At 41.9% G+C, this 23,551-nt stretch overlaps 1 protein-coding gene and 1 long non-coding RNA gene across 4 annotated transcripts in view; both read left to right on the top strand.

The window, feature by feature from the left end:
• The window catches only part of map3k7 (mitogen-activated protein kinase kinase kinase 7), a 54,162-nt gene extending 40,732 nt beyond the window's left edge, over positions 1 to 13,430 (top strand). For all 3 annotated transcript variants that reach the window (XM_089021501.1, XM_089021502.1, XM_089021500.1), the window contains 2 exons: positions 771 to 886; positions 9,515 to 13,430. In XM_089021501.1, the coding sequence (XP_088877627.1) occupies positions 771 to 886; positions 9,515 to 9,695 (297 nt within the window). In that variant the 3' untranslated portion in view covers positions 9,696 to 13,430. The remainder of the gene's footprint in view (positions 1 to 770; positions 887 to 9,514) is intronic.
• A 2,469-nt stretch (positions 13,431 to 15,899) lies between these two features.
• Positions 15,900 to 19,083, top strand: LOC148884063 (uncharacterized). Its single transcript, XR_016118498.1, has 3 exons — positions 15,900 to 17,211; positions 18,739 to 18,807; positions 19,062 to 19,083. It is a non-coding gene; the product is annotated as an uncharacterized LOC148884063 (long non-coding RNA).
• Positions 19,084 to 23,551: the final 4,468 nt, after the last annotated feature.

Genomic DNA, 23,551 nt, shown 5'->3' with positions numbered 1-23,551 from the left:
GCTGAATATTCAGGAAGTCTTGTTTTCGAGTTGATGACGATGCCTGACGTGACGTCACGTCTGGAACGCCCCTGACCGAGAAAGCGACACACAATGCATTTTGGGTACTTTGTTTGGTCTGAAAACTTCGTGTTGATGGCAAAATTAGAAGGAAAACACATAAATAAGGCGATGGTGAATCGTGTGTTGCACCAACACTAGTATTTAATATTAGTTGACACAAATTCCCAGCAGACAAATCAGCCCATTTCCAACGGAGGTTGGGTGCCTTGTGCATTTTCTGGGACTCTACATTGGAGTCCTGACGGCTCGAATTGATACGGGAGGGCTTCTTTAATCGATTGCAAACATTTATGTATTCTTCTTCAGAACTATTTGAATCATATTCATAACTGGATGAGTAACAAGAAAGCATCTTCTCCGAATCTGAAGCCATTGTTTTGATTCTAGAGCAAGGCTAGACGTCATTCCGTGATGTCACGAACAAGGGGGCGGGACCTTCTGAAACTCGGCATCTCCGGGGTCATTTTGGAGTCGTTTTGGGACACAACTCATTTTTATTGGTGTTTTGCATTTGACGAAAAATATCAGCCTGCGTGTTTTGCAGATTTTAGATGCTATAAAATGTTTTTCTGATGTCAGTTAGGAAACAAAAAAATGGTGCCGGTTGTCCTTTAAAATTAACTTGTTTGTTGCTATTGCAATCACTTTCTGACAAAATACATATTTGCAATGTAAAGTGGTAACCACACCAATGCATTGTATTCCAGCCACTCCCACCTTTCCCAAACTCCAAAGAGTCCATGGCCGTTTTTGAGCAGCATTGCAAAATGGCGCAAGAGTATCTGAAAGTGCAAACAGAGATCGCCCTGCTAATCCAAAGGAAGTAAGTCACGCAATGCTGTGGAAAAGATGAAATTAGATATCAATACATCCCAAATACTTACTCGCTGAAGTTTCATCATCCCCTTTTGGTGTTGGAGGCAACGCACATGCTCCGCTGACAATTTTAGCCCTTGACTGTCCAGCTTCTATGGTATGCATTGAGTTTTTAACTGTACACAGTGAGCAACGTTGTGGGGTTCCAAACGGTCCAAGTAAACCAGCGCGCATGGAGTGTTTTACTGTTTGTACTCACAATGAAAGGACGGACTGAGCTGACTGTTGGAAAAAATGATGTATCTCTTTCTGGTTCTGGCTCTACGCAGTTTTATGATGAAACTTCAGCGGGGACCAATGTGGTCAACAAAAAAGAGTACTTTATTCTTGTAAACAATAGAAGGACATGTCTGGTTGAGGTGGGAAAGCCAAAAGAGGAAAGGGCCACCCCTTTCAACTGGTTTTATCGTACAGCAGTGATGACATCATCTCGACCGGGCCTATTAGCAACGAGGAGGGTGTTGGGAGAGTATTAGACTGAAAATGAATGTTACAGTACACCCTACAGATACACAAAGTTATCTAATAAACGACATACATCCATATAGACTAAACTAGACATGAAATAACATGGTATGTTTATGGATGTGTATAAAAACATTCTATCATTCCCCCTGTTGCACATTTAAACATCAGTACATACATCTCCAAAAGGGTTTTCATGCATGAACGTCATAACTAACGGCACATGGAACGATTCTATACCAGGGAGAAGGCGAAAAACCTCTGTCGCAACTTTGCTGCTGTAAAATATAATTTCTCCATTGCGAGAGTAATAAAGGCAAATCCAATCCAATTAAAATAATGACAAGGAAAATTCCTTCTCGGCCCTCCGTTTGGCGGGAGCAACCACACTCTGACCATGGTGTACAATTCCAAATTACAACACAGGGTCCCCTTCACGCATTTCTTGGTACAAAATCTTTGTGTAATTAACCTGGCAATTGGTGATCATAGAGATCACCATCGTGCACAATCAAGGAATAATACAACCAATGACTAAGAAAATAAGTAAAAGCACGATCGCGACAAGCATAAACAGTCTAAGCAAAGTCATATTCCAAGGGCCCCCGAAAAGCATGGCAAAGCTCCACGGGTGATCAGGCCGTCGATCTCTGGCCATAGCATCTCTGAGATTCCTGATAACAGACAAAGCATTAGTCATGTTTGTAGAATTTGCTTCTTCGGGTATATACGTACAAGTGTCACCCACCATAGCACAGACGCCCCCTTGTGGGGCTGTCAAAAGATCCAAAGCCATTCTATTTTGCAGCACCATTTGCCTAATTGCTGAAATTTCTGTGTTTTGCATTTCATCCATTTTTAAACTGGCATTTACGAACACTTAAAATCTGTAATTAATTGTTTGAATTCGTAGCATGTTTTTTACCACTCCAATTTGCGGAAAAAGAGCTAACATTACCTTACTCCCCGTGCTATGGTGTTTGAGTTGTTCTGGAACATTAGTTCCCCAGATGGAATCATGGGGCTTAAACAATACTCTTTTCTTCACATGATGGTGCACTGGACGACTGGTGACATTGAAAGTATTGTCGGTTACAGTAACAGGTGCACACAAACGGTAGGCTCGCGGGGGAATAAAAGAATATGCTTTCCAACCGCATAACCACCAAAGATGCGAAGATACGGGCAAAACGGTGGCATTAGTGTTTAACGGTTGCACATATAAACATCTATCCTCATCTATAAAACCCAAATTTTGACCCGTACTGTACATTGTAATGCATAATGGTAATCACAACCCGCTCTTGGTCATAACTTGGTTATCTGGTTCCAAAAGAGTATTTAAGCCTCGAACTTTCGGCTTTTCCCTTCAAGGGGTCGCCACAGCACATCAATGTCCTCCACCTTTAGAGGTTTGATCCGCATGTTTGTTTTGGCCAAGCTTTTACGTCGGATGCCCTTCCTGACACAACGCAGGGAAAAGACCTCTGCTCCCCCCATTCTGAGAGCAGGGACCTATCACAGCAGAGTCCGGCACCGCCATGTCTGGACAGTAGAAATATATATAGGGCCTATACTACCAGTAAGACTAGTTTGCTGACAAAGTTTCTTGGATAAGAAGCGAAACGTCCGACACCTTTAAAGAAGTACAGATGACGACTGAAGAAACCTTTTCATTATAGCAATCTGTGTAAATGGTCATCACGCCCGCCTTTTGTCATTCATTAGCAGGGCACCGTTTACCGTCAGTCTCGCTTCTGCATAGGACATCGATCTGCGCCAACACAAACCCAGCCCAGGAGTTCTTCCCCGTCTGAAAGAAGCTGGTTAGCGTGGAAATCCTATACGATATAATATCTGATTCCGCCTGAATCCCTTACTGACACCGGTTCCCACTCAACTTATCTGTCAATTCCACACCTGAACAGCGAGAAATTCCCCTAATGTGCACTGCAGTCAATTACCTTAACCCTTTACTGCCTGAATTATGTTCTAATTAGAAAAAAAATCTGTTCAGTTTTTATGGTCACTGATGGATATAATAACATACTAGTAGCTTCCTTTTTTATTATTTTTCAATAATGTAGAAAATTTGAGCCTAAGAAAATGTGTGCCTAATTTGGCACAATCGTCATGAAAGGCCTATGTTGAGAGGGTGCCTTTTTTGGAACATATGTCAAGTGCAACTTCAAAGACGAGACTTTTACCCATATGACATCTTTTTCTTAAAATAATAAAATACGTAAAATATTTACATAAAATACATACATAATTTACATAAAATTGACATAAAATGTTTACATAAAAATACATAGTTCCTTTACAGATAAAGAAAACTAGCTAATAACCATGGAATAATGCAAAGCAGTTCTTGTGATGATTCAAACAAAGATTTACATTGCATTTTTTTGCTGTAAATATTAGTTTTCACCGAGCATGTGCCATGCTTGCACCTGTTGCAGTTCTTTGCAACATATGGAACATGAGCTATGAGCAAACCGAATACTGTATCATCGGCGGGAAAAGAACCTCAATGTCTTTTAGCTGTGGTTCAGCTGAACAATCGATTGAGCCTCACTGTGCCTCAACACCAGATTTTTCTTGTTGCCAAATGTTGGAGTAAGGGGATAGATGTAAACCAATTATCACAATGCAATCGATGATTGTTTCCTGGTTGGATGTTTTGAGCCAAATGGAGCACAACATTTGAGGTCACTTAAAGATGGGGAACCTTGGAGTCACTGACTGGATCTATCGTTCCTGTATATGGAATGCATACATGTAGCCATCATAACCTGCCAGCACAAACAACTTGAACCCCCAGTTCATTGGTTTATTTGGTAGATACTGCTTGAGTGTAAATCTACCTTCATAGAGTACAATTTGTTCATCAATTGACAAACGCTGTGACTTGGGTAATTCTTGAAACTTTTATCATTGGCCTTACTTTGTCTTCTTAAAAACGTTTTAAAGTCGTCCTGCAAATTGAATAATTTCTCAACCACCATCCTGGATCTGTTTGCGAATTGTTGCAGCTCGCATCATCTGCATAAAACGCATAATGAAAAAAAGTTCATTTTTTGCAAATCAACCTTGTACTCTTCAAATCAATTTATCCGCTTGGAAACTAATAAAGGTGATTCCGATCAAATTCAATTTGTTATTGTCATTAAATTCAATATGTATATCGTATATATGAATCAAATCATCTGCTCTTTGACTTCAGGGGGATGACAATTGTCAGGTCAAAACAAGCGTAATGATCATGTCACGATCATGATTTTAATAAATCTAAACTTTTCTTTGGAAAGTCCCACAATATTAACTGGTGAATCTCTTAAGTAATTAATCACCAGCGAATTTAGCAACATTTACCATGTCAATTTCTCCATTGTGGGACTGCCAAAGGCTTTCCGATTCTGAATTGCCAATTCTATCCAAGTCGAAATAAATGTTCCTGTCATTTAGTCTAATTTTCCTGACCATTTTATTCACTTTTTCCAATTGAACTCTCATTTACGAGAGTTCAACACAGTGGAATGTGGTGGGGGCCCCAGAATTGCCTCTGTGTGTTAAACCCCTCTTTGAAGTATTTTTTGCTGATAAAAACCCTGATAAGACGCATCATAGATAACTCTGGCTTCTTTCAAATGGCTTAATCAAGCCCTATACAAAACAACTTTTAGCTCAATCTAAACGTCAATAATCATATAACTTTTATAAGTTCACTCTTTCACTCTGTCGTCTTATACAATTTCCATTTTGTATTCGCCTGAAGTCGGATCACAAAATTATTTGTCCTGATCGCAGACAAAATATTGGAATCCTGACTTCAAGGTATTCAATTCTTTTAGTTAAAACACTTTATTCAATCTAACAAAAATACTTTACTTTTGTGCCTTCAAATTCACTCAAGTTTGGCCTCTGTTAATTCATTTATTTGTTGGCTTATTTATCTGTTCATTCAGTCATCTATTTATTTATTTATTTATTTATTTATTTATTTATTACTCACCTTGTCACTTACCAGTTGTGTATTACACGCCTTTCCAGTTTGATATGGATGTTCATCAATCAGTCTAATTTGCCTGCCTACTTAATTTACTTAGTTTTTTTTCAACTGGACGGTATTCATCAAAGAGCTATGGGAAAAATAGTGTTATGTCGAGCGCAGACAAAATCCTCCTTGCCGCAGGATGTGGCCTGGTCGGGCAGGTGTTTCAATGTGACGGGATAGTCATCTGGACAGCTCCCACGCGTCTACCTGCAATGACATGGCTCCTTCCCCAGCACACATCCTCTCGTCCTGTGAAAGGAGAAAAGAGAACTGTGCGGCAGATTCCATGCAGGCAGGAACAATGTTTTTTGCACAATACGTTTGTGAATGTTAACGCAACCGCCTTATTCCTTTTCTTTCCGTTTATTTACCCATTCGGCGAACAAATCAATTAGCCGATCCTAGAATGCGGCTGTGAATCTTGAACCAACGCTGTCAATGTTACTCAGTGAATTGATTTGCTGACTCAAGTTGCAATGACTGTGTTTCCCCAGAGGGGGTCATGAGCGCTCCATGTTGCTGGATTGTACAAAGCACAGCTGGAGTCACCACAGGGGGGGCTGCTTGCTCCCCCCGGGTGGAGGAGTTGGTCTCCCTCCCCTCAGGGCAGAGAAGGCGGGCGAGGAGGAGGAGGGCTGGGCTGCCCGCTCTCCAGGCCAGTCCGTAGCCCCTCCGCCAGTCCCGCTCTCTTTCCTGTAAAAATTGTGTCTTTTCTGCCGCCATGCGGTATTTTCTCTAACGACGTGCAACAGTTTCATTGTCAGAGCTCACCTTTGAAGACATCGCAGCAATCATATCTCTCCTCTTTTTTCACCCGTTTTACTTCAAGCTCATTTTCTCTTTTCCGCGCTTGTTCAAGCCATGTTTCACACGCCAAAATTCCTGCATGAATCTTCCGTAGAGAGCTCCCAACCGCAGATGGCTCCTGGAGTTTCAATCGAAGCATATCTTTCAAAGGCTGAACTTGCAAAGCACCAGAAAACTTGCCATGTTCCATCCATTCATCACAATAAATCTCACTCCCTGGGAATTTCTGAGGCATAAATTGGGTATCCCGATGGGTTGGGGTTTTAGAAAAAATTGCACCCATTTTATCGTTCACCCACAAATTCTATAAATAGTCCGCTCCTGTTCCTTTGTCTCAGCGAACCTCACCCCCAGGGCACCCCCACTGTGTCAGCTCAAAGACAAAGAACAACCTCCCAACGTCTCCGCTCACGCAACGCGCTCACATACACACTCACCCAATGCACGCACACATGTGCATGCACACACACAAACGGCTCAAATGGCTCCAACCCCCGACCCCCCTTTGTTGAAGAATTCTTCTCCACACAAAAAAAACCTCTTTGGCTCACCACTTAGCATGAATCAAATGATTCAATGCATTATTATATTATTATGTAAATTTCTCCACTGTGAGACTAATAAAGGCATATCCAATCCAATTATCATGGAAAATCCATGATCTATTGCAGCTGCAATTAAGCAAAAAAATAACACAGTCATACAGATTAAGATCAAGAAATCAATCTCTCGCTGGCCCTCACACATAATTCCCGGTCTTATAACTCTTCCGTGGTTTGCCCGGCATGCAGCAACAGACGTCCTAATCCGTAAAGGCCTTAACGAGTCACACGTAGAAACTCCACGTCTGGTCTCGGATAAAAACGGTCCGCTTGACCAATTTCATCTGCACTACAAACCCACCGATGCGCAGATCAACAGTGATTAGAATTCCTTTGGCCGAAAAAAATCTACAATACATTCATTCAAAATAGCTGCATGCTGGCGTCACCCACCTGTAAAACTCCGTTAAACTGGTCCGTGCGGCCAGGACAGGAAGAAGGCCTATCAGCAACGAGGAGGGTGTTGGGAGAGTATCAGACTGAAAATGAATGTTACAGTACACCCTACAGATACACAAAGTTATCTAATAAACTACATACATCCATATCGACGAAACTAGACGTGAGATAACATAGGATGTTTACGGATGTGTATAAAAACCTTCTATCACTGACCTATCGGGCCCCTTTGAACATATACTCAGTGCGCACTACTTCCCTTCAGTCAGAGTGTAACTGGCGGGTATATTGTCATTGGTTGCCACGACAACCAAAATATAATTAATTTAGTATTGTTGTTCTCTAAAAGTGTTTAATGTTTCTATGTGATCCTTTATATATGTGTTTTTCTTAAAATCGTCTTCAATACTTTATAATCTTTCGTCATTATCACTTCCGCTTCCGTGTCATGTGTTTCGATGTACCAGAGTAATCGCTCGAGACAGAACGAGAGTAATGCTAGAGAGAGAGAAAGAACGACAGTCTAAAGTCTACGTCAGTTTATCTACTTTCGGTTAATAAGGTGCACATGGCACGTTATTAATTTGCTTATTTACTGTATGTCTTGTCGAACTTATTGTAATATTAATTGTCGTTTTTAAATGTCCTTTATAGTTTTCACAGTGTTCCAAGTCTTCCACAATAAACATTTGGATTGGATTGGATTTGGCTTGATTAGTCTCGCAGTGGAGAAATTTACATTTCACAGCAGCAAAGTTATGAAAGGAATGAAAGTAGAAAAACAAAATACAGGAGCTGCTGGAAAGGCAGCCACTCTCGCGGCGCCGTCTTGATTTGTGACATCAGTACGAAGCGTCATCGTTGACCTTATTAACCGAAAGTAGATAAACTTTGACGTAGACTTTAGACTCGTTCTCTCTCTCTCTAGCATTACTCTCGTTCTGTCTCTAGCGATTACTCTGATACATCGAAACACATGACACGGAAGCGAAAGTGATAATGACAAAACATGTGCTCTTTCGGCGCCCGAACTTGAAATATGATGTGTCAGTACATCGGTCAGTCCAGATGAAAGCAGTTCAAGCACAAACTGCTGATTGGTTCAAAATACAGACTACATTCCAAAATCTGACAGCGGAGTTGTGCCTTGCCTCCTCAACCCTCATGTTAATTGCTTCAGGTTCTAAGACAATTTCAATTTAAAACAACTCTCCCCTGATGTAACAAAAATAGAAAAAATACATTTCTTGGTCGGTGTGAATTAGATGTAAGGAAATTAACAAGAGAAAATGCGAAACATTCTGGTCACAAATGGTCGCAAACTGAGTGAATCCCCAATAACTATATTAAGACATCCAGTGATACCTCAGCTTACAAACTTTTTTTTTGTGTAAGGCAAAAGGTTCGTCTGCCAAATATTTATTTCCAATAAGAAACCATTGAATATGAGAATAATCCGTTACCAGGTCCTCATAAAACACAATTTTCTACCAAATAAGCCTTAAAACTACACAAAAATACCTTATTTTATGTATAATAAATGTGCTATTGTATTGTAAGAAATACATTGTACTGTATAATAAAGTCATTTTATTTACCTTTGTGATGGTCGTTTATGTAGTTGCCTCTTGATGATATCCGAGTGAAGTTGCCGCGCTTTCGCGGCTATAATACCCTCACACACTGTCCCCTGCTAGCTGCTTTTCGTTAATCCAAATCAACAGAGGTTTTTCAACCTCTTCTATTGCCTAAGACCGTTGCTTGGACAACACAGAAACACGTAGCAATGGGCGACTCAGGGTACTGGTACTGGGATGCTAAGTCACACAAACGCACACCACGTTCGCGTTTTTCGATGGTCTCCTTCTTCTGTTCTACCGTAATTTTCTTTTGTCCTTTTTGGCTTAACAGTAGCCTGTGGTGGGGTCTTTTTTGGTCTCATAATATCAAAAGTACTCCACTCGACAGCAAAGCACTTATGCACTGAAAGGGCGTGTGGAAAACTAGTCCGCCAGCCACCGTGGTGCTGTGTGGTTGGGTTAGTCCGCCAAAAATTAGTTTGTATGCCAATATTATATTCTCGCGAATTTAATGTTCGTAAAACGAAACGTTCGTGAGCCAAAGCGTTCGTAAGCCGAGGTATCACTGTATTGTGAAGGGACCACTGTCAACCTAATTATTGTTTAACCAATTACTATACTGGTCTGCTCCTTAAATTTCCTCCGTTGTCATTTTTTTTTTAAAGAAAGGAACTCTTTGCTGAACTGGACCAAGATGAGAAGGACCAGCAGAACACGTCCCGTCTGGTGCAGGAACATAAAAAACTACTGGAAGAGAACAAGAGTTTGTCCACATACTACCAGAAGTGCAAAAAACAGCTGGAACTGATTCGGGTCCAGCAACAGAAGAGGCAGGGAACTTTGTGATTTGGACACCTGGTCTTCGGCACAAACTCAAATGCGTGTGCGCCAAAACACAACATACACACACATACTCACACATACACACGAGTCCAGTACTGTTATACCCTGCATGTCACACGTTGGTGTCTGCCTCTGTCCAGCAGAAAGGAGTCTTCTGTAAATATATTTGCACATACTCACAGTGTAATCTGTGACTGCAGACCAAACAATCACTGCATCCCAGAGCCTCCCAACGAGGCTTCGGTATGGAGTTTTGCTTTCTATAAATGCAGAGTGTGACAGTGGGTCGGTGAGGGTGGGATGTGTATTATCCAGGATGCTCTCAGGGCCTCTTGACGAACCAGTTGATCCCCCCCACCCCATTCCTTAAAGGACAACCGACGCCTTCGGACAAGTTGTGTCCATAATTTCTAAAATCACTTCAAATGACTTCTACTGACCATATTTTACAAAGATTCCACGGCATATAGCTATATTTTACGTTTTAAGACTCTCACTGAATATTCAGGAAGTCTTGTTTTCGAGTTGATGACAATGCCTGACGTGACGTCACGTCTGGAACGCTCCTGACCGTGAAAGCGACACAATGCATTTTGGGTACTTTGTTTGGTCTGAAAACTTCGTGTTGATCCGTGTTGATGGCGAAATTAGAAGGAAAACATAAATAACGCGATGGTGAATCGTTGTGTGTTGCACCAAGACTACTAAAGTGGTACCTCGGTTCTCGACCATAATCCGTTCCACAACCCTGTTCGAAAACCGATTTGTTCGAACACGAATCCATTTTTCCCATTACAAATAATATACATCGTTTTAATCCGTTCCAACACCCTGAATGTTTACCTTTTTAGCACAGTATTTTATACATTATTTTATGCATGAAATTGCACATTAAAATGCTGACCAACACATAAAAATCAATGTATATCTCAGAAAATGTTACGCAAAATGGCAAAGACACAAATAACATAAACATAAATGTAACCCAGGCTGATTGTACATTCGGAAAAAAAAGAATTATGAATAGGATTTTTTACCTTTGTGGTGGTCAGCAGAAGGCGCGGGTGGACGGAGGAAGGAAATTTATTGTTTGGAAGGAGTCCCCTTCCATAAAAACTTAAGGGATTTCTGTCTGAGGGGTGCTCACACGTTCAAATCTCTTTGCTCCTGTCACGTGCGAGTTGACAGCGGGGGGGCGGGGCTGCCTCTCCCGGCCGCCCTCCACCTGCTGTCAATTCTCTAATCACGGATACGGGGCATTCATATGGTTCGCGATCACCTCGGCAATGCCGGATGATTGACTCACCTCGCCACCGTACCTGGACTCTTCCTTCTATGCGCGAGTGTATCCGGTCCGAGGTATTTTCCCTGCGTCCCGTAAATTTATGTCATCTTCCGGGATTGCGTAATTTTGCACCCTTGTGTGCCATTTGCTTTTTGGCGTCGTAAGCGGGTCGCATCCCGCTTACCCCCTGCCTTCTTACTCACTGTGTTTCCTTTTATTTGTGAATAAACATCCTGCTTGGTTCGTACGTCTCTGCCGCTTGCATTGGGATCCCAAACATTCCTCTACGTTCCGACGAGTCAGCTGCCGTCACTCTCGCTCGGAACGTGACAGCTACGGATGACTCGGCTACAGGATGTTCTTTTCTCTTAAAATATCTATCCAATGACACTTGCTCTCACTCCCACGGCCACATCACTAGATTTCATAGCCTCCTTATTCTTTAATATCGTACTGATCGTAGATTTCGCTGTGCTGTATTCCCTAGCCAGATCAGACACTCACACACCTCCTTCATATTTTGCGATGATTTCTTTCTTAAATGCAATAGTTGTACGCACTACTTTTCTTTTTTCACTTGGAGCAGCACTTACTTTCTTTGGGGGCATGATTAGGGGCTAAAACTTTTTGTACACCAAAATTAAACGCGAGAGCAAAACGCAGCACGTCCGCAAGCGACAAAAGTTGGTCACAGAGAGAGCGATACACCCGTACGCCACTCAGCACCCCACCCTCGCGTACGCACTCACGCGTCGTATTGGCGTTCGAACACCGAATGGTTTTCGAACTACGAAGCAAGAATTTCTCGAATATTTTGTTCGAACTGTGAGACGTTCGAAAACCGAGGTTCCACTGTATTTGATACTAGTTGACACAAATTCCCAGCAGACAAATCATCTCACTTCCAACTGAGTTTGGGCGCCATCTTGTGCATTTTCTGGGACTCTACATTGGAGTCCTGACGGCTCGAATTGATACAAAAGGACTTCTTTAATCAATTGCAAACATTTATGCTTTTCTCTTCAGAACTATTTGAATCATATTAATAACTGGATGAGTAACAAGAAAGCATCTTCTCCGAATCTAAAGCCATTGTTTTGATTCTAGAGCAAGGCAAAGACGTCCTGGAGTGACGTCACGAACAAGGGGGTGGGACCTTCTGAAACTCACCATTTCCGGAGTCATTTTGTTGTAGTTTTGGGTCACTAACTCATTTTTATTGGTGTTTTGCATTTGACTAAAAATATCAGCCTGCGTGTTTTGGGGATTTTAGATGCTATAAAACGTTTTTCTGATGTTAGGTTAGGAAACAAAAACATGGTGTCGGTTGTCCTTTAAGCATTCTCTGGTTCCCTTTTAGCAGCCGATATCGAAAATGTCCTTGAATGTGAGAAGGGTTAAAAAAAAGCAAGTCTGTTCTACAGCCACATTATCTTCTTTTCCTTTCGGCTTTTCCTTACAAGGGGTCGCCACAGCAAATCAGTGTCCTCCATCTTTAGAGGTTTGAGCCGCATGTTTGTTTTGGCCAAGCTTTTACGTTGGATGCCCTTCCTAACACAACCCTCTGTATTTATCCGGGCTTAGGACCGGCACAAGAAGACTTGTGTGCCTTTGTGGCTACAGAACAAGCAACACGCTCAGTAAATTATCTCGTGCGGAATTCATGGACTGTGTAGTTGGATAATCGGCATCTATTCTTTGAAGTATTTATAGTCAACCTCCCTTTTCCATTCAGCGATGTCCTGGTAGAAAGCATGTTTAATATCTCTTTAGTATTTGGTTCAGGGATACGTTTGCGTTCCCTTGGAAAGGAACAAATCTCTGCATGTCCACAGGGATCCATTAAAAAGGGGGAAAAACAGCACCCGATACCCTTTCCTAGCAAATAAGCAAAGCTGTGGATTCCACATTTAAAACATTTTTACATTTGATCTAACTTGTTTTCATTTTGTTTTTGTTTCGTCTTTTTCTATTTTATAGTCAATGTTAGTTTTGAGGTTTTATTGGGTAAGGGAATTCTGAACTAAAAGGCTTCTAGGGCCCCATATGTACCGTTCTTTAGTTCACGTGTTGCCTTAGAACATGCCTGCATTTTTAAGTGCTTAACTTGTTTCATGTGACGATTTGTGAAAATGAGCAAAAAGGCAAAGTAATGGAGATTGTATGAATTGTACTCAAACGTCATTTTTTATTCTATCAATTCATACCCCTAAAATATTTTTTACTCAATCACGGTTATAGCTGTCAAGTACAAATCGGTAATGACAATTTTAAACACTTGGCAAGTCTTTAAAATATATGCATTTTGTTCATGCACATTTATTACGTTTTTTTTTTGTCATGTTTTTTTTTAAATCCATTTTACCTACACATCAGTCCTGAGCAACTTACAATGTATGGTTTGGGTGACAGTGAGACAACGTCATGAAATAAACAAAGTAAATTCTGGAAAATGTTTCAACTGAGAAAAATATGCATTATTTCTATTGTTTATCAGTCATTTTTTCACATCTTGCACAATAAGGTAAATATTTAATTCAGTTCATAATATTTACAATTTTAACGATAACTAAAATGGTGATATTAGCCTGTAATATTTTAACCTAACAGTATGTATGTAGGTAGGTAGGTAGGTAAGTAGGTATGTATCGATGAGGTTTCTTCAGTCGTCATCTGTACAAATTTGAAGGTTTCGGACGTTTCGCCTCCTATCCAAGAGGCTTCGTCAGCGAACTAAAGTCTGACTGGTCGTATCGGCCCTATTTATATATCCCTAATGTCCAGGCATGGCGGACACAGCTATGATAGGTCCCTACTCTCAGGTTGGGAGGAGCATGGGACCACTCCCTGTGGCCCCACTGATTGTTCCTACATTCCTGACTAACGACTGGCCTATTTGCCCCACTCCCACCGGTATCACCTCATCAGCATTACGAATGTTGCCTAACCTGTTTTGCCTAAGCAGGCCATTGTATGAACGATCCAAATTGAACCTCACCCCACCAGACCAGTTTAATGAAGGATTTTATTGTTTTATAAGAATCGCTTGTTTTACCCCCCTTTCAAACCATCTATGTACTTTCGCTAAGATTTTAATGTATGTATGTATGTATGTATGTATGTATGTATGTATGTATGTATGTATGTACAGTAAAGTCTCGTTATATCAATATTCTCGGGAGTTAGAAAAAATGTTGATATAACCGTACTGTCGATATATCCGTCCTGCACCGAACTGCATTAACAAAAGCCGCCAAAAGAGGGCATCCAAGCGCCATATAAGAAACGGAGCTGGCCATGAGCTCGCCATTTTGTGCCTCTTTTTTTTTTGGGGTGAGAGATGTTCCCCGAATGTTGCCTCAAAATGGCACATATAATTCTTTCATCGATTGCAAACATGTATGCTTTCCTCTTCAGTGCTTTCCTCTACAGTGTATTTGAATCATATTCATAACTGGATGTGTAACAAGAAAGCATATTATCCGAATCTGAAGCCATTGTTTGGATTCACAAGCAATGCAAGACGTCTTGGCGTGAAGTCATTTTTATTGGTGTTTTACATTTGAATAAAAAGTGACATCGGTTGTCCTTTAATACACAGTATGGAATGTATGGTAATTTTCAAAATCACGCTTCAGCAGACAAAACAAGAAACATAGTTGCAAAAAACGATTGCATTCATATACAGTACAGTGGGCATGTACATAACACAACAGGGAAACTGCAAAACTTACATCTTACTGTATTATGTATGCAATTTAAAAAAAGTCATCAATCTTCTTCTGCTTCCCATTTTTACCTTTTAACACAAACACTCCAATCTCGTCTGCTACACACGAGCTAGCGTCTGAAAATGGGAATGGCTCTGCTACACGGGAGCTGGTCATGTAACAAACTCACGTGACCAAGTCACGTGACCAAGTCGACCAATGGCGAGGCCGATATAAACATAGAAAAATGGCCGGCGGGAGATGAAAAAGAGCACCGTAGTTACCGGATTATCGTAAAAACCACGAATCATACTAAATGTAAGTAATTATACATAAAAAGACTAGAAATGTGCACGGGAATTGAAAATAGTGTCGTAATAAGCAGTATTATCAATATACACGATATCGATATAATGAGACTTTACTGTATGTATGTATGTATGTATGTATGTATGTATGTATGTATGTATGTGTGTGTGTGTGTGTGTGTGTGTGTGTGTGTGTATGTGTGTGTGTGTGTGTGTGTGTGTGTGTGTGTGTGTGTGTGTGTGTGTGTGTGTGTGTGTGTGTGTGTGTGTGTGTGTGTGTGTGTGTGTGTGTGTGTGTGTGTGTGTGTGTGTGTGTGTGTTCGTTCTCGTTTGCACGCCCCGGTGGGGATTCATGTACCCGTGGGGACCTTAAATGAGGTCCCCACGGCCAAATTGCTCTGAGAGACTTCAAAATGAGGTCCCCACGGGCAAATTACTCTGAGAGACTTCAAACCATGTTTTAAAGACTTTTCATGACATTTCCTAAAGTGTCCCCACGGGGGCATTCCAGACCAAAAATCTGTGTGAGTGTATGCAACCCTAATGTGGCAGACTGGTGTACGCCAGGGATGTGTCCTCGCACCAGTCCTGTTCAACATCTTCCTCCTGTCTGTGACACTGTTGCTCCATGAGAGGATCGAGAATAACAGTGGGGTTACCATCAATGTTCCCTCTAAACTGCGCGCATGCACAATCGCGCACAGCTTGCACATATTCAGCGCACAAGAACATCTATGCAGCGCACATTTTGCAATGTAACTCAACGAGTGACAGGTCCAGCCAATAATGCCGAACAATTTACGTTTGTGACGCAGCCAATCGGAGCAGAACGGTGCGAATGTGCCCTGCCCATATGCGCCGTGATACTGGCGTGAAACTGTTGTGTAGAGAGACGGTTCTTTTGGCTCGGCTCACTAAAAAGATCCGGCCCTTTTGGCTGCCAAATGGCTCCTCACTTAGGAACCGGCTCTCTTTGTTCACTTTAGAGATCCGGCTCTAAGAACCGGCTCGCTCGCGAACGACACATCATTAGTACACATCTGATGTTGCTCACCGTGGTCCTCAGTGTGCTCGGGGAGCTTGCGTGTCTGCTCAGACACATGAAAAATTAGAGGGAACATTGGTTACCATAGATTTCCCGCTTGATGGAAATCTATTCAACATCAGGAAGCTCCAGGCAGTCACGAAAGTAAGATCAGAGCAAGTCATCGAACTCCAATTTGCAGATGACTGTGCAGTTGTGGCCCACACACCAGAAACACTACAAGCTAATTTCTCAGCTGCTGAAGATGCCTCTGGTAGACTGGGCCTCTCTGTCAATGTGGAAAAGACTGAGGTAATCTGTCATTGGGCATCTTTTCCTCCAGTTCATCCACCAACATTCACCATCTCCAATAAGCCACTAGCAATATTGGACTTTTTAAAAAACCTGGTCAGGTTTCTCTGTGACGACTGCAGCATCGACAGAGAGATACAAAACCGGATCAAATAGGCATCAGCATCTTTTGGCAGACTTAGGAGGAGAGTCTTTCAAAACAAAGATCTCAAACTCCACACGAAGACTGCAGTTTATCGGGCTGTTGTTGTGTCAACCCTCCTCTACAGCTGCAAAGCATGGACCCTTTACAGTCGCCACCTCAGGATGCTTGAGGCCTTCCACATCAAGTGCCTACAATGCATCATTGGGCTATGCTGGAGATACAGTCCCCCCCACTGAAATACTCTGCAAAACCAACTGCACCAGTATGGAAGCTACAGTCACCCAGCACCAATTTTGCTGGCTAGGCCATGTGATCAGGATGCCAGAAGAGCGTTTCCCACGTAAGGTGCTTTATGGCCAGCTCCATCTTGGCCGTTGCCTGGCAGGAGGCTCCAAAAAACCCTATAAAGACCAGGTGAAGACTACCATGAAAAAATGCGGCCTGAACCCGACCGACCCAGCTGGAGGACATTGCAGCTTAACGCTCCATCAGGCGGCAGCTCCTCCAACAAGGCATACAGAAACTTGAGGAAGACCGAGGTGACCGATGGACCAGGAAACGTCAAAGGAGACATCATGCCAGTGCCATACCCACAACCCCAGTCAATGCCTTCACCTGCTCTGCCTGTCGCAAGCAGTGTGGATCACGGATTGGGATATACAGTCACATGAACTGGTCCCACAGGAAGTAGAGACTGGACTGTCATCATCGGACACAATGGACAACCTTAAGCAAGTAAGACATTGTAGCAGTAGAGGAATGAGCAACATATATATATGTGGAGAATACGTATAAGTAACAGGAGGCCTACAATTGGTGCGTTGCATGTAGCATTCGATTTCACGGCCTTATGCCAACAATGTGCCACACTAGCATCGAGAGCATCCAGCATATTTCGTTCAGATAATGATGAAACTACGATGACATAGATTGGTCTCATAAATCGTATTTTCGAGACTGTTGTCACCACCTTCACCATGGTTCATGGGCCAGTGCATCCAGCATTACTCGATGATTTTTATAAAATCGAATTAAATTGATACATACAGCTAATACTGCAGCCCCAATTCTATTGTAAACGCAAAAACACGTGCAGCGATGCATTTGGGCCGCCCCATTTATGCATTTTGACAGCCGCTGGAGGAACTTTGTAACTCCACTGCACCAGCGCGCGTCTATTACAATTGGCCCATATTACTACGTGATCTGCGCCTCATATGACATCGTTCTTTTAAAATAGCTAAAGAAACAAATTTAGTTAAACAGCAATTGAAAACTGTTCGTTTTGCTTGAGAGGTTTTAACTTTCGGCGTGATTCGCTGGAAACTGCTGAGATAATATAATCGAATAATCATTTACCCATGATACATTGCAGTATTTACATCGAACGACATCGGCATAAATGGTTGCATTATAGAGCGAGAGAACAGGAGTAAAACCGTTAAAGATATTAAACACAAACATATTTTCATTTGTTTTAAGAAGCAATGGCGTGACAATTCGTTTTTCGGCAAACTGCTGTTAACGATTCGAATTTAGCTGATTAGGGACATTATTTCAGAGCTGTTGCAGCACATTGGAAATCTTCCAAGCAAATAAATTTAAGTAGACACTAATGAGAAATATTATGCTAAGTCTGTTCTCTTTGTCATCTCTGCACCGTAGCATATCAAAATAGTACAGCATTTATTGTGTAGTAAGTTAAGAAAATAGAAATAGTTTGTTTATTTTATATATGAATAAATTGACTTGAATTAAAATTGTCTGTATATTAGAAATATAGATTTTAGACAAATGATGTTTGTTTATTTGCAATTTAGAAATAGCATGCTCCAATAATAGTATTTTGGTTTATTCCAATCAATTTTGTATACTTGGGCAATCTAGTTAAATCTGGCCCAATCCATTTTAGACTTTGGCCCCCTTTTCAGACACAACCCCTTTTTTCCCAGATGCATCCTTGCATGTGTTCAAAATATACAGATTGATCCAAACAGCCAGAGACAGGAATAAAAGTGGCAGCAATTGTTAATCTCATATTTGAAATTGTTTCAAGGCTATTTATTCGAATTCTTGTCAGAAATAAGGACAGTGATCATTTAGTTATTTGCATTGAATAGAGCAGATCAAGCCATTAACCAATATTGGCGCTTATGGAAAAAAAACATGCAACAGTATTTCCAAAAGTGCCACAAATGACAATCAATAAATAAAAAGAAACAACATGATTAACATCTCAAAATGTAATTTTTGTTTTTGCAGGATCAAAGTCGTTGGATGAGATATGAGATGGAGAGATCTGAGAAGACTCAACCACAAATGTCAACCAAGGTATAAGGACCGAATTTGACTGAATGCAACGTTCGCTGAACTAGTCTGCCACAAATGAAATGAAGTTAAACTTAACTTTATCGACACTGTTTTAAAAAACTTACGACTTCAGTTACAGTGTCAAATCCTTAGACTTCAGCCACCTGCATTTTGGGACACATAATATCTGAAGAGAGTAACCCATTTATGCTGTAACCAAACATTATTTCATGATTTGATTTTTTTTTTTTTTTTTTTTTTTTTTTGTTTTTCAGACCACACTTCGAGTGATGTTCGTCATAATGTAAGTGTCCCTGAGCTCCAGAGGGCGGTCAGTATCATCATAAGAATCTGTCGTGCTTAATCTATTGCAAATTCCCCCATTGTGGGACTTTTAAAGGCTTTCTGATTCTGATTCTATTAATCATAGATATGGGGAAAACATATTTTTTGAAAACCTGGATTTAACATTTCTTGGTATGTTTTGAATAGCTATTAGATTCTTATTCACTCTCATATTATTATGAGAATAATAAAGGATACCATGAAATCACTGGACGGTATCATACATACATACAGTGAGAGGGGGAAAATGCTTTTCAAGAGTAATTGAAGCAACACTTCGATAGGCTGCATCGCTTATGGTCCAACTAGCATCTCTTCAAAACAATTGTCTTCCTATTACATTGTCTAATACGAGAATTAGCATGCTGATGTTCAAAATTTGCACCAAACAGATCTTTTTAAATTGTTTATTTCAATGTTTCAACAGTTCTGTGGCAATTCGCAAAAGTGTGTCGCAAATAAACTGCTATATAAAGTAAAGTCTCGTTATATCGATATTCTCGAGAGTCCGAAAAAATATCGATATAACTGGGACTATTGATATATCCGACCCTGCGCGTATGTAATTTTCTCCTTGCGTTCATAGAAATAGTATCGTAATAAGCGGTACTATCGATATAACCGATATCGATATAACGAGACTTTACTGTATATGTATATATATATATATCCCACTTGGGGCAGAGAAAAATGAGCACAAAAACATCATCCAGTGTGGGTCCTTGGGCAAGACCCTTCACGCTAATGCCTACCTCATACAATGATGAGAGACAATAAATAGAATGACATGCCGGCTCAGACGTCGCCCGGCCAAACAAGGTCTGCGTCAGGTGCTGGGGAACCAGAGCACCTTGATGAAAAATGGGCTACTGGAACGAAGCGGAGATGGACAAGATGCGATAACATGGCTCTGTTGGAATGCTACTGCTCAAGCAACCCTAGTCAGAGGGGTTACATGCGGAGAATGGGGGCTGAATGGTTACTTCGAAACCCACAGTCACGGTTGACCACGAAACAACTAGTAGCTCAGTGTTCCAATATCCACAAACGGCAATTGCTATCACAACTTGAGATTGATGAGGTACAACACAAATTCCGAGGTGAAGGGCCCCAGGCTGCCACATCAGAGGAAGAGGTTCAACCAGAGATTGGGAGGCAAGCCCCAATGAATGATGAGATTGGGAAGCCAGCCCCAATGAATGAAATGCTGAGCGAAGCAGCAACTGACCTGAGAGGTAAGATCATGGCAAGAATGAAAACTGGGCAACTAAGAAACCGATTACAACGGCTATGTGAAGTACCACCTGAAAGTCTCATGGAAACTGTGAATGCAGCACTGAGAACGATCCCGACCGGAATGATCACGGAAACCAATGAGTTGATATACGCTTCAGCATCAGTGATCCTAGAGATGCTTGGCTACAAGAGCAACCATGAGAGCCACGAGATTCATTGGCCACCATGGAAAAGATGGTTGGAGAGTAAGATCAAGGCGGCTCGGAAAGATGTGAGTCAATTGACGGAGACCCAGCGAGGTGTGAATAAAAGGCCAATACCCAAGAGGTACATGCAGATAACCATACCTGAAGCACTCAAAACTGCCAAACAAAGGCTCCAGGCCTTGTCCAGTCGCCTAAAGAGGTACACGAAAGAGAATGAGGCCAGAAGAATAAACAGGCTGTTCGCAACACAACCTGCAAAAGTGTTCGCTCAGTGCCAGGATTCTAACAGCAGAGCAGACCCTCCAAGGATGGAAACTGAAAGATACTGGAAAGGCTCCCTGATCCACACAACCAGGATCTACAGCAGTGATATCGGAATGTCATTCGGGCTGGAGAAATGTAGTCGGATGGTGACTAAGAGGGGCAAGGTAGTCAACACTGAAGGGGTCTCACTCCCTGAAGGAACAATAGCAGACATTGAAAACAGCTACAAGTACCTTGGTATACCACAGGCCCATGGCAACCTAGAACTAGCAACAAGGAAAGTGGCTACGACCAAATACCTCCAGCGGGTGAGGCAAGTCCTCAGAAGCCAGCTCAATGGCAAGAACAAGACCCGGGCAATAAACAGCTATGCCCTGCCAGTGATCAGATACCCTGCAGGAATAATAAGGTGGCCAAAGGAAGAGATTCAGACCACGGATGTTAAGACCCGAAAACTCCTCACCATGCATGGAGGGTTCCAGCCCAAGTCCAGCACCCTGAGACTGTACACAAGCCGTAAGGAAGGAGGCCGGGGACTAGTGAGTGTGAGAGCCACTGTCCAGGATGAAACATCCAAGCTCCATCAATACATCAAAGAGAAGGCTCCAACGGATGATGTACTCAGAGAATGTCTCAGACAATGGGGAACAGAGGATGAGGTGCTGGAAGAGGGACAATCATTGGAGGAAAAGCCCCTACACGAGATGTACCACCAAACAATACCAGAAGTGGCTGATCTCAAGAAGTCCTATCAGTGGCTAGAGAGGGCTTGCCTAAAGGACAGCACAGAGGCACTCATCCTGGCTGCTCAAGAGTAGGTCCTGAACACCAGAGCCATAGAGGCTGGGATATACCACACCAGACAAGACCCAAGGTGTAGGTTGTGCAAAGAGGCACCTGAGACAATCCAACACATAACTGCAGGGTGTAAGATGCTGTCAGGGAAAGCCTACATGGAGCGCCATAACCAGGTGGCTGGCATAGTCTACCGAAACATCTGTGCGGAGTATGGACTGGAAACCCCAAGGTCAAAATGGGAAACACCTCCCAAGGTGGTAGAGAATGACCGAGCAAAGATCCTGTGGGACTTCCAGATACAGACTGACAAGATGGTAATGGCCAATCAACCAGATATCGTGGTCATAGATAAAGGGGAAAGGAAAGCCGTTGTCGTGGATGTAGCGGTCCCGAGTGATGGAAACATCAGAAAGAAGGAACATGAGAAAATGGAGAAATACCAAGGGCTCAGAGAGGAGCTGGAGAGAGCCTGGAAGGTAAAGGTGACAGTCGTGCCTGTGGTGGTCGGAGCACTCGGGGCAGTGACCCCCAAACTCGACGAGTGGTTGCAACAGATCCCGGGAACAACATCGGATATCTCGGTCCAGAAAAGCGCAGTGCTGGGAACAGCACGGATACTGTGCAGAACCCTCAAGCTTCCTGGCCTCTAGTAGAGGACCCGAGCTAAAAAAAAAATGTGGGACAGACACCACCCATGAGGGGTGAGACGAGGATTTCATATACAGTAAAGTCTCGTTATATCGATATCGGATATATCGATAGTCCCGGTTATATCGATACTATTTCTATGCACGCACGGAGAAAATTACATGCAAACAAGGTCGGATATGTCGATAGTCCCGGTTATATCGATATTTTTTCGGACTCCCTTGAATATCGATATAACGAGACTTTACTGTATATATATATATATATATATATATATATATATATATATATATATATCTCATCTCATTTTCCGTAGCGCTTCTTCCTCATTAGGGTCGCGGGGGTTGCTGGAGCCTATCTCAGCTGTCTTCGGGCACGAGGCGGGGGACACCCTGAATTGGTTGCCAGCCAATTGCAGGGCACACAAAGACATACAACAGTCACTTTCACACTCACACCTAGGGACAATTTGGAGTGGTCAGTCTGCCTGCCATGCATGTTTTTGGAGTGTGGGAGGAAACCGGAGGACCCGGAGAAAACCCACGCGGATATATATATATATATATATATATATATATATATATATATATATATATATATATATATATATATATATATATATATATATATCAGTGATGTGCAGTCAGGGGAGGCAGGTGAGGCAGTGCCTCACCTGTCATCATGGAAAGCTGTCATGGAAATATCAAATGAAAAAATAAATTAAACAGTTATATGTATTTAGTGGTTTGTACTTTAAAGTTCTTGTCCATTTAACTTCAACGTTTTAGGATTTTTTTCAAAATCGCTGAATTTTCACATTTACCGTTCCAATACTAAGTAGAGACGAGCAGTGAGGCACCAGCCGGCTGATCCTCACCATGGATTGCGCAATCACTATGCTTACTGTGCTGGCTTGCTCTACAGTGAGACCGCATTGCTGTCCGTCTGCATATCGCTATTAAAGCGTTCAAACACGTTTAGTATATGAACTAAATTTCTACAGTTTAGCTGGTGTATATAATGTAGAGTCATTGTACATTATAAACACTGTACTACAGTGTTTATTTTGTTTTATTTTTATCAAAACGCTGTGCGTAGGTGAGGCAAACAGTTCTCCCGCCTCATGACAGGCGGCGCTTGTGATTCCAGAGATACTTCCAACTCCATGTCTGCAGAATAATAGAATTAGAGGCAGAAAGCTACAGTAAACAGTTAGCAAGTAAAGTGCAACCCTGCAGTCATTTTTTCATGTTGCTTGGCCTCACTTT

Source organism: Hippocampus bargibanti, linkage group LG19 (genome assembly GCF_051943395.1).
Source record: "Hippocampus bargibanti isolate YZ-2025 linkage group LG19, ASM5194339v1, whole genome shotgun sequence".
Taxonomy (NCBI): Eukaryota; Metazoa; Chordata; class Actinopteri; order Syngnathiformes; family Syngnathidae; genus Hippocampus; species Hippocampus bargibanti.
Note: the sequence above shows the minus strand (reverse complement) of the source record. Positions and strands in the feature narration are given on the sequence as shown.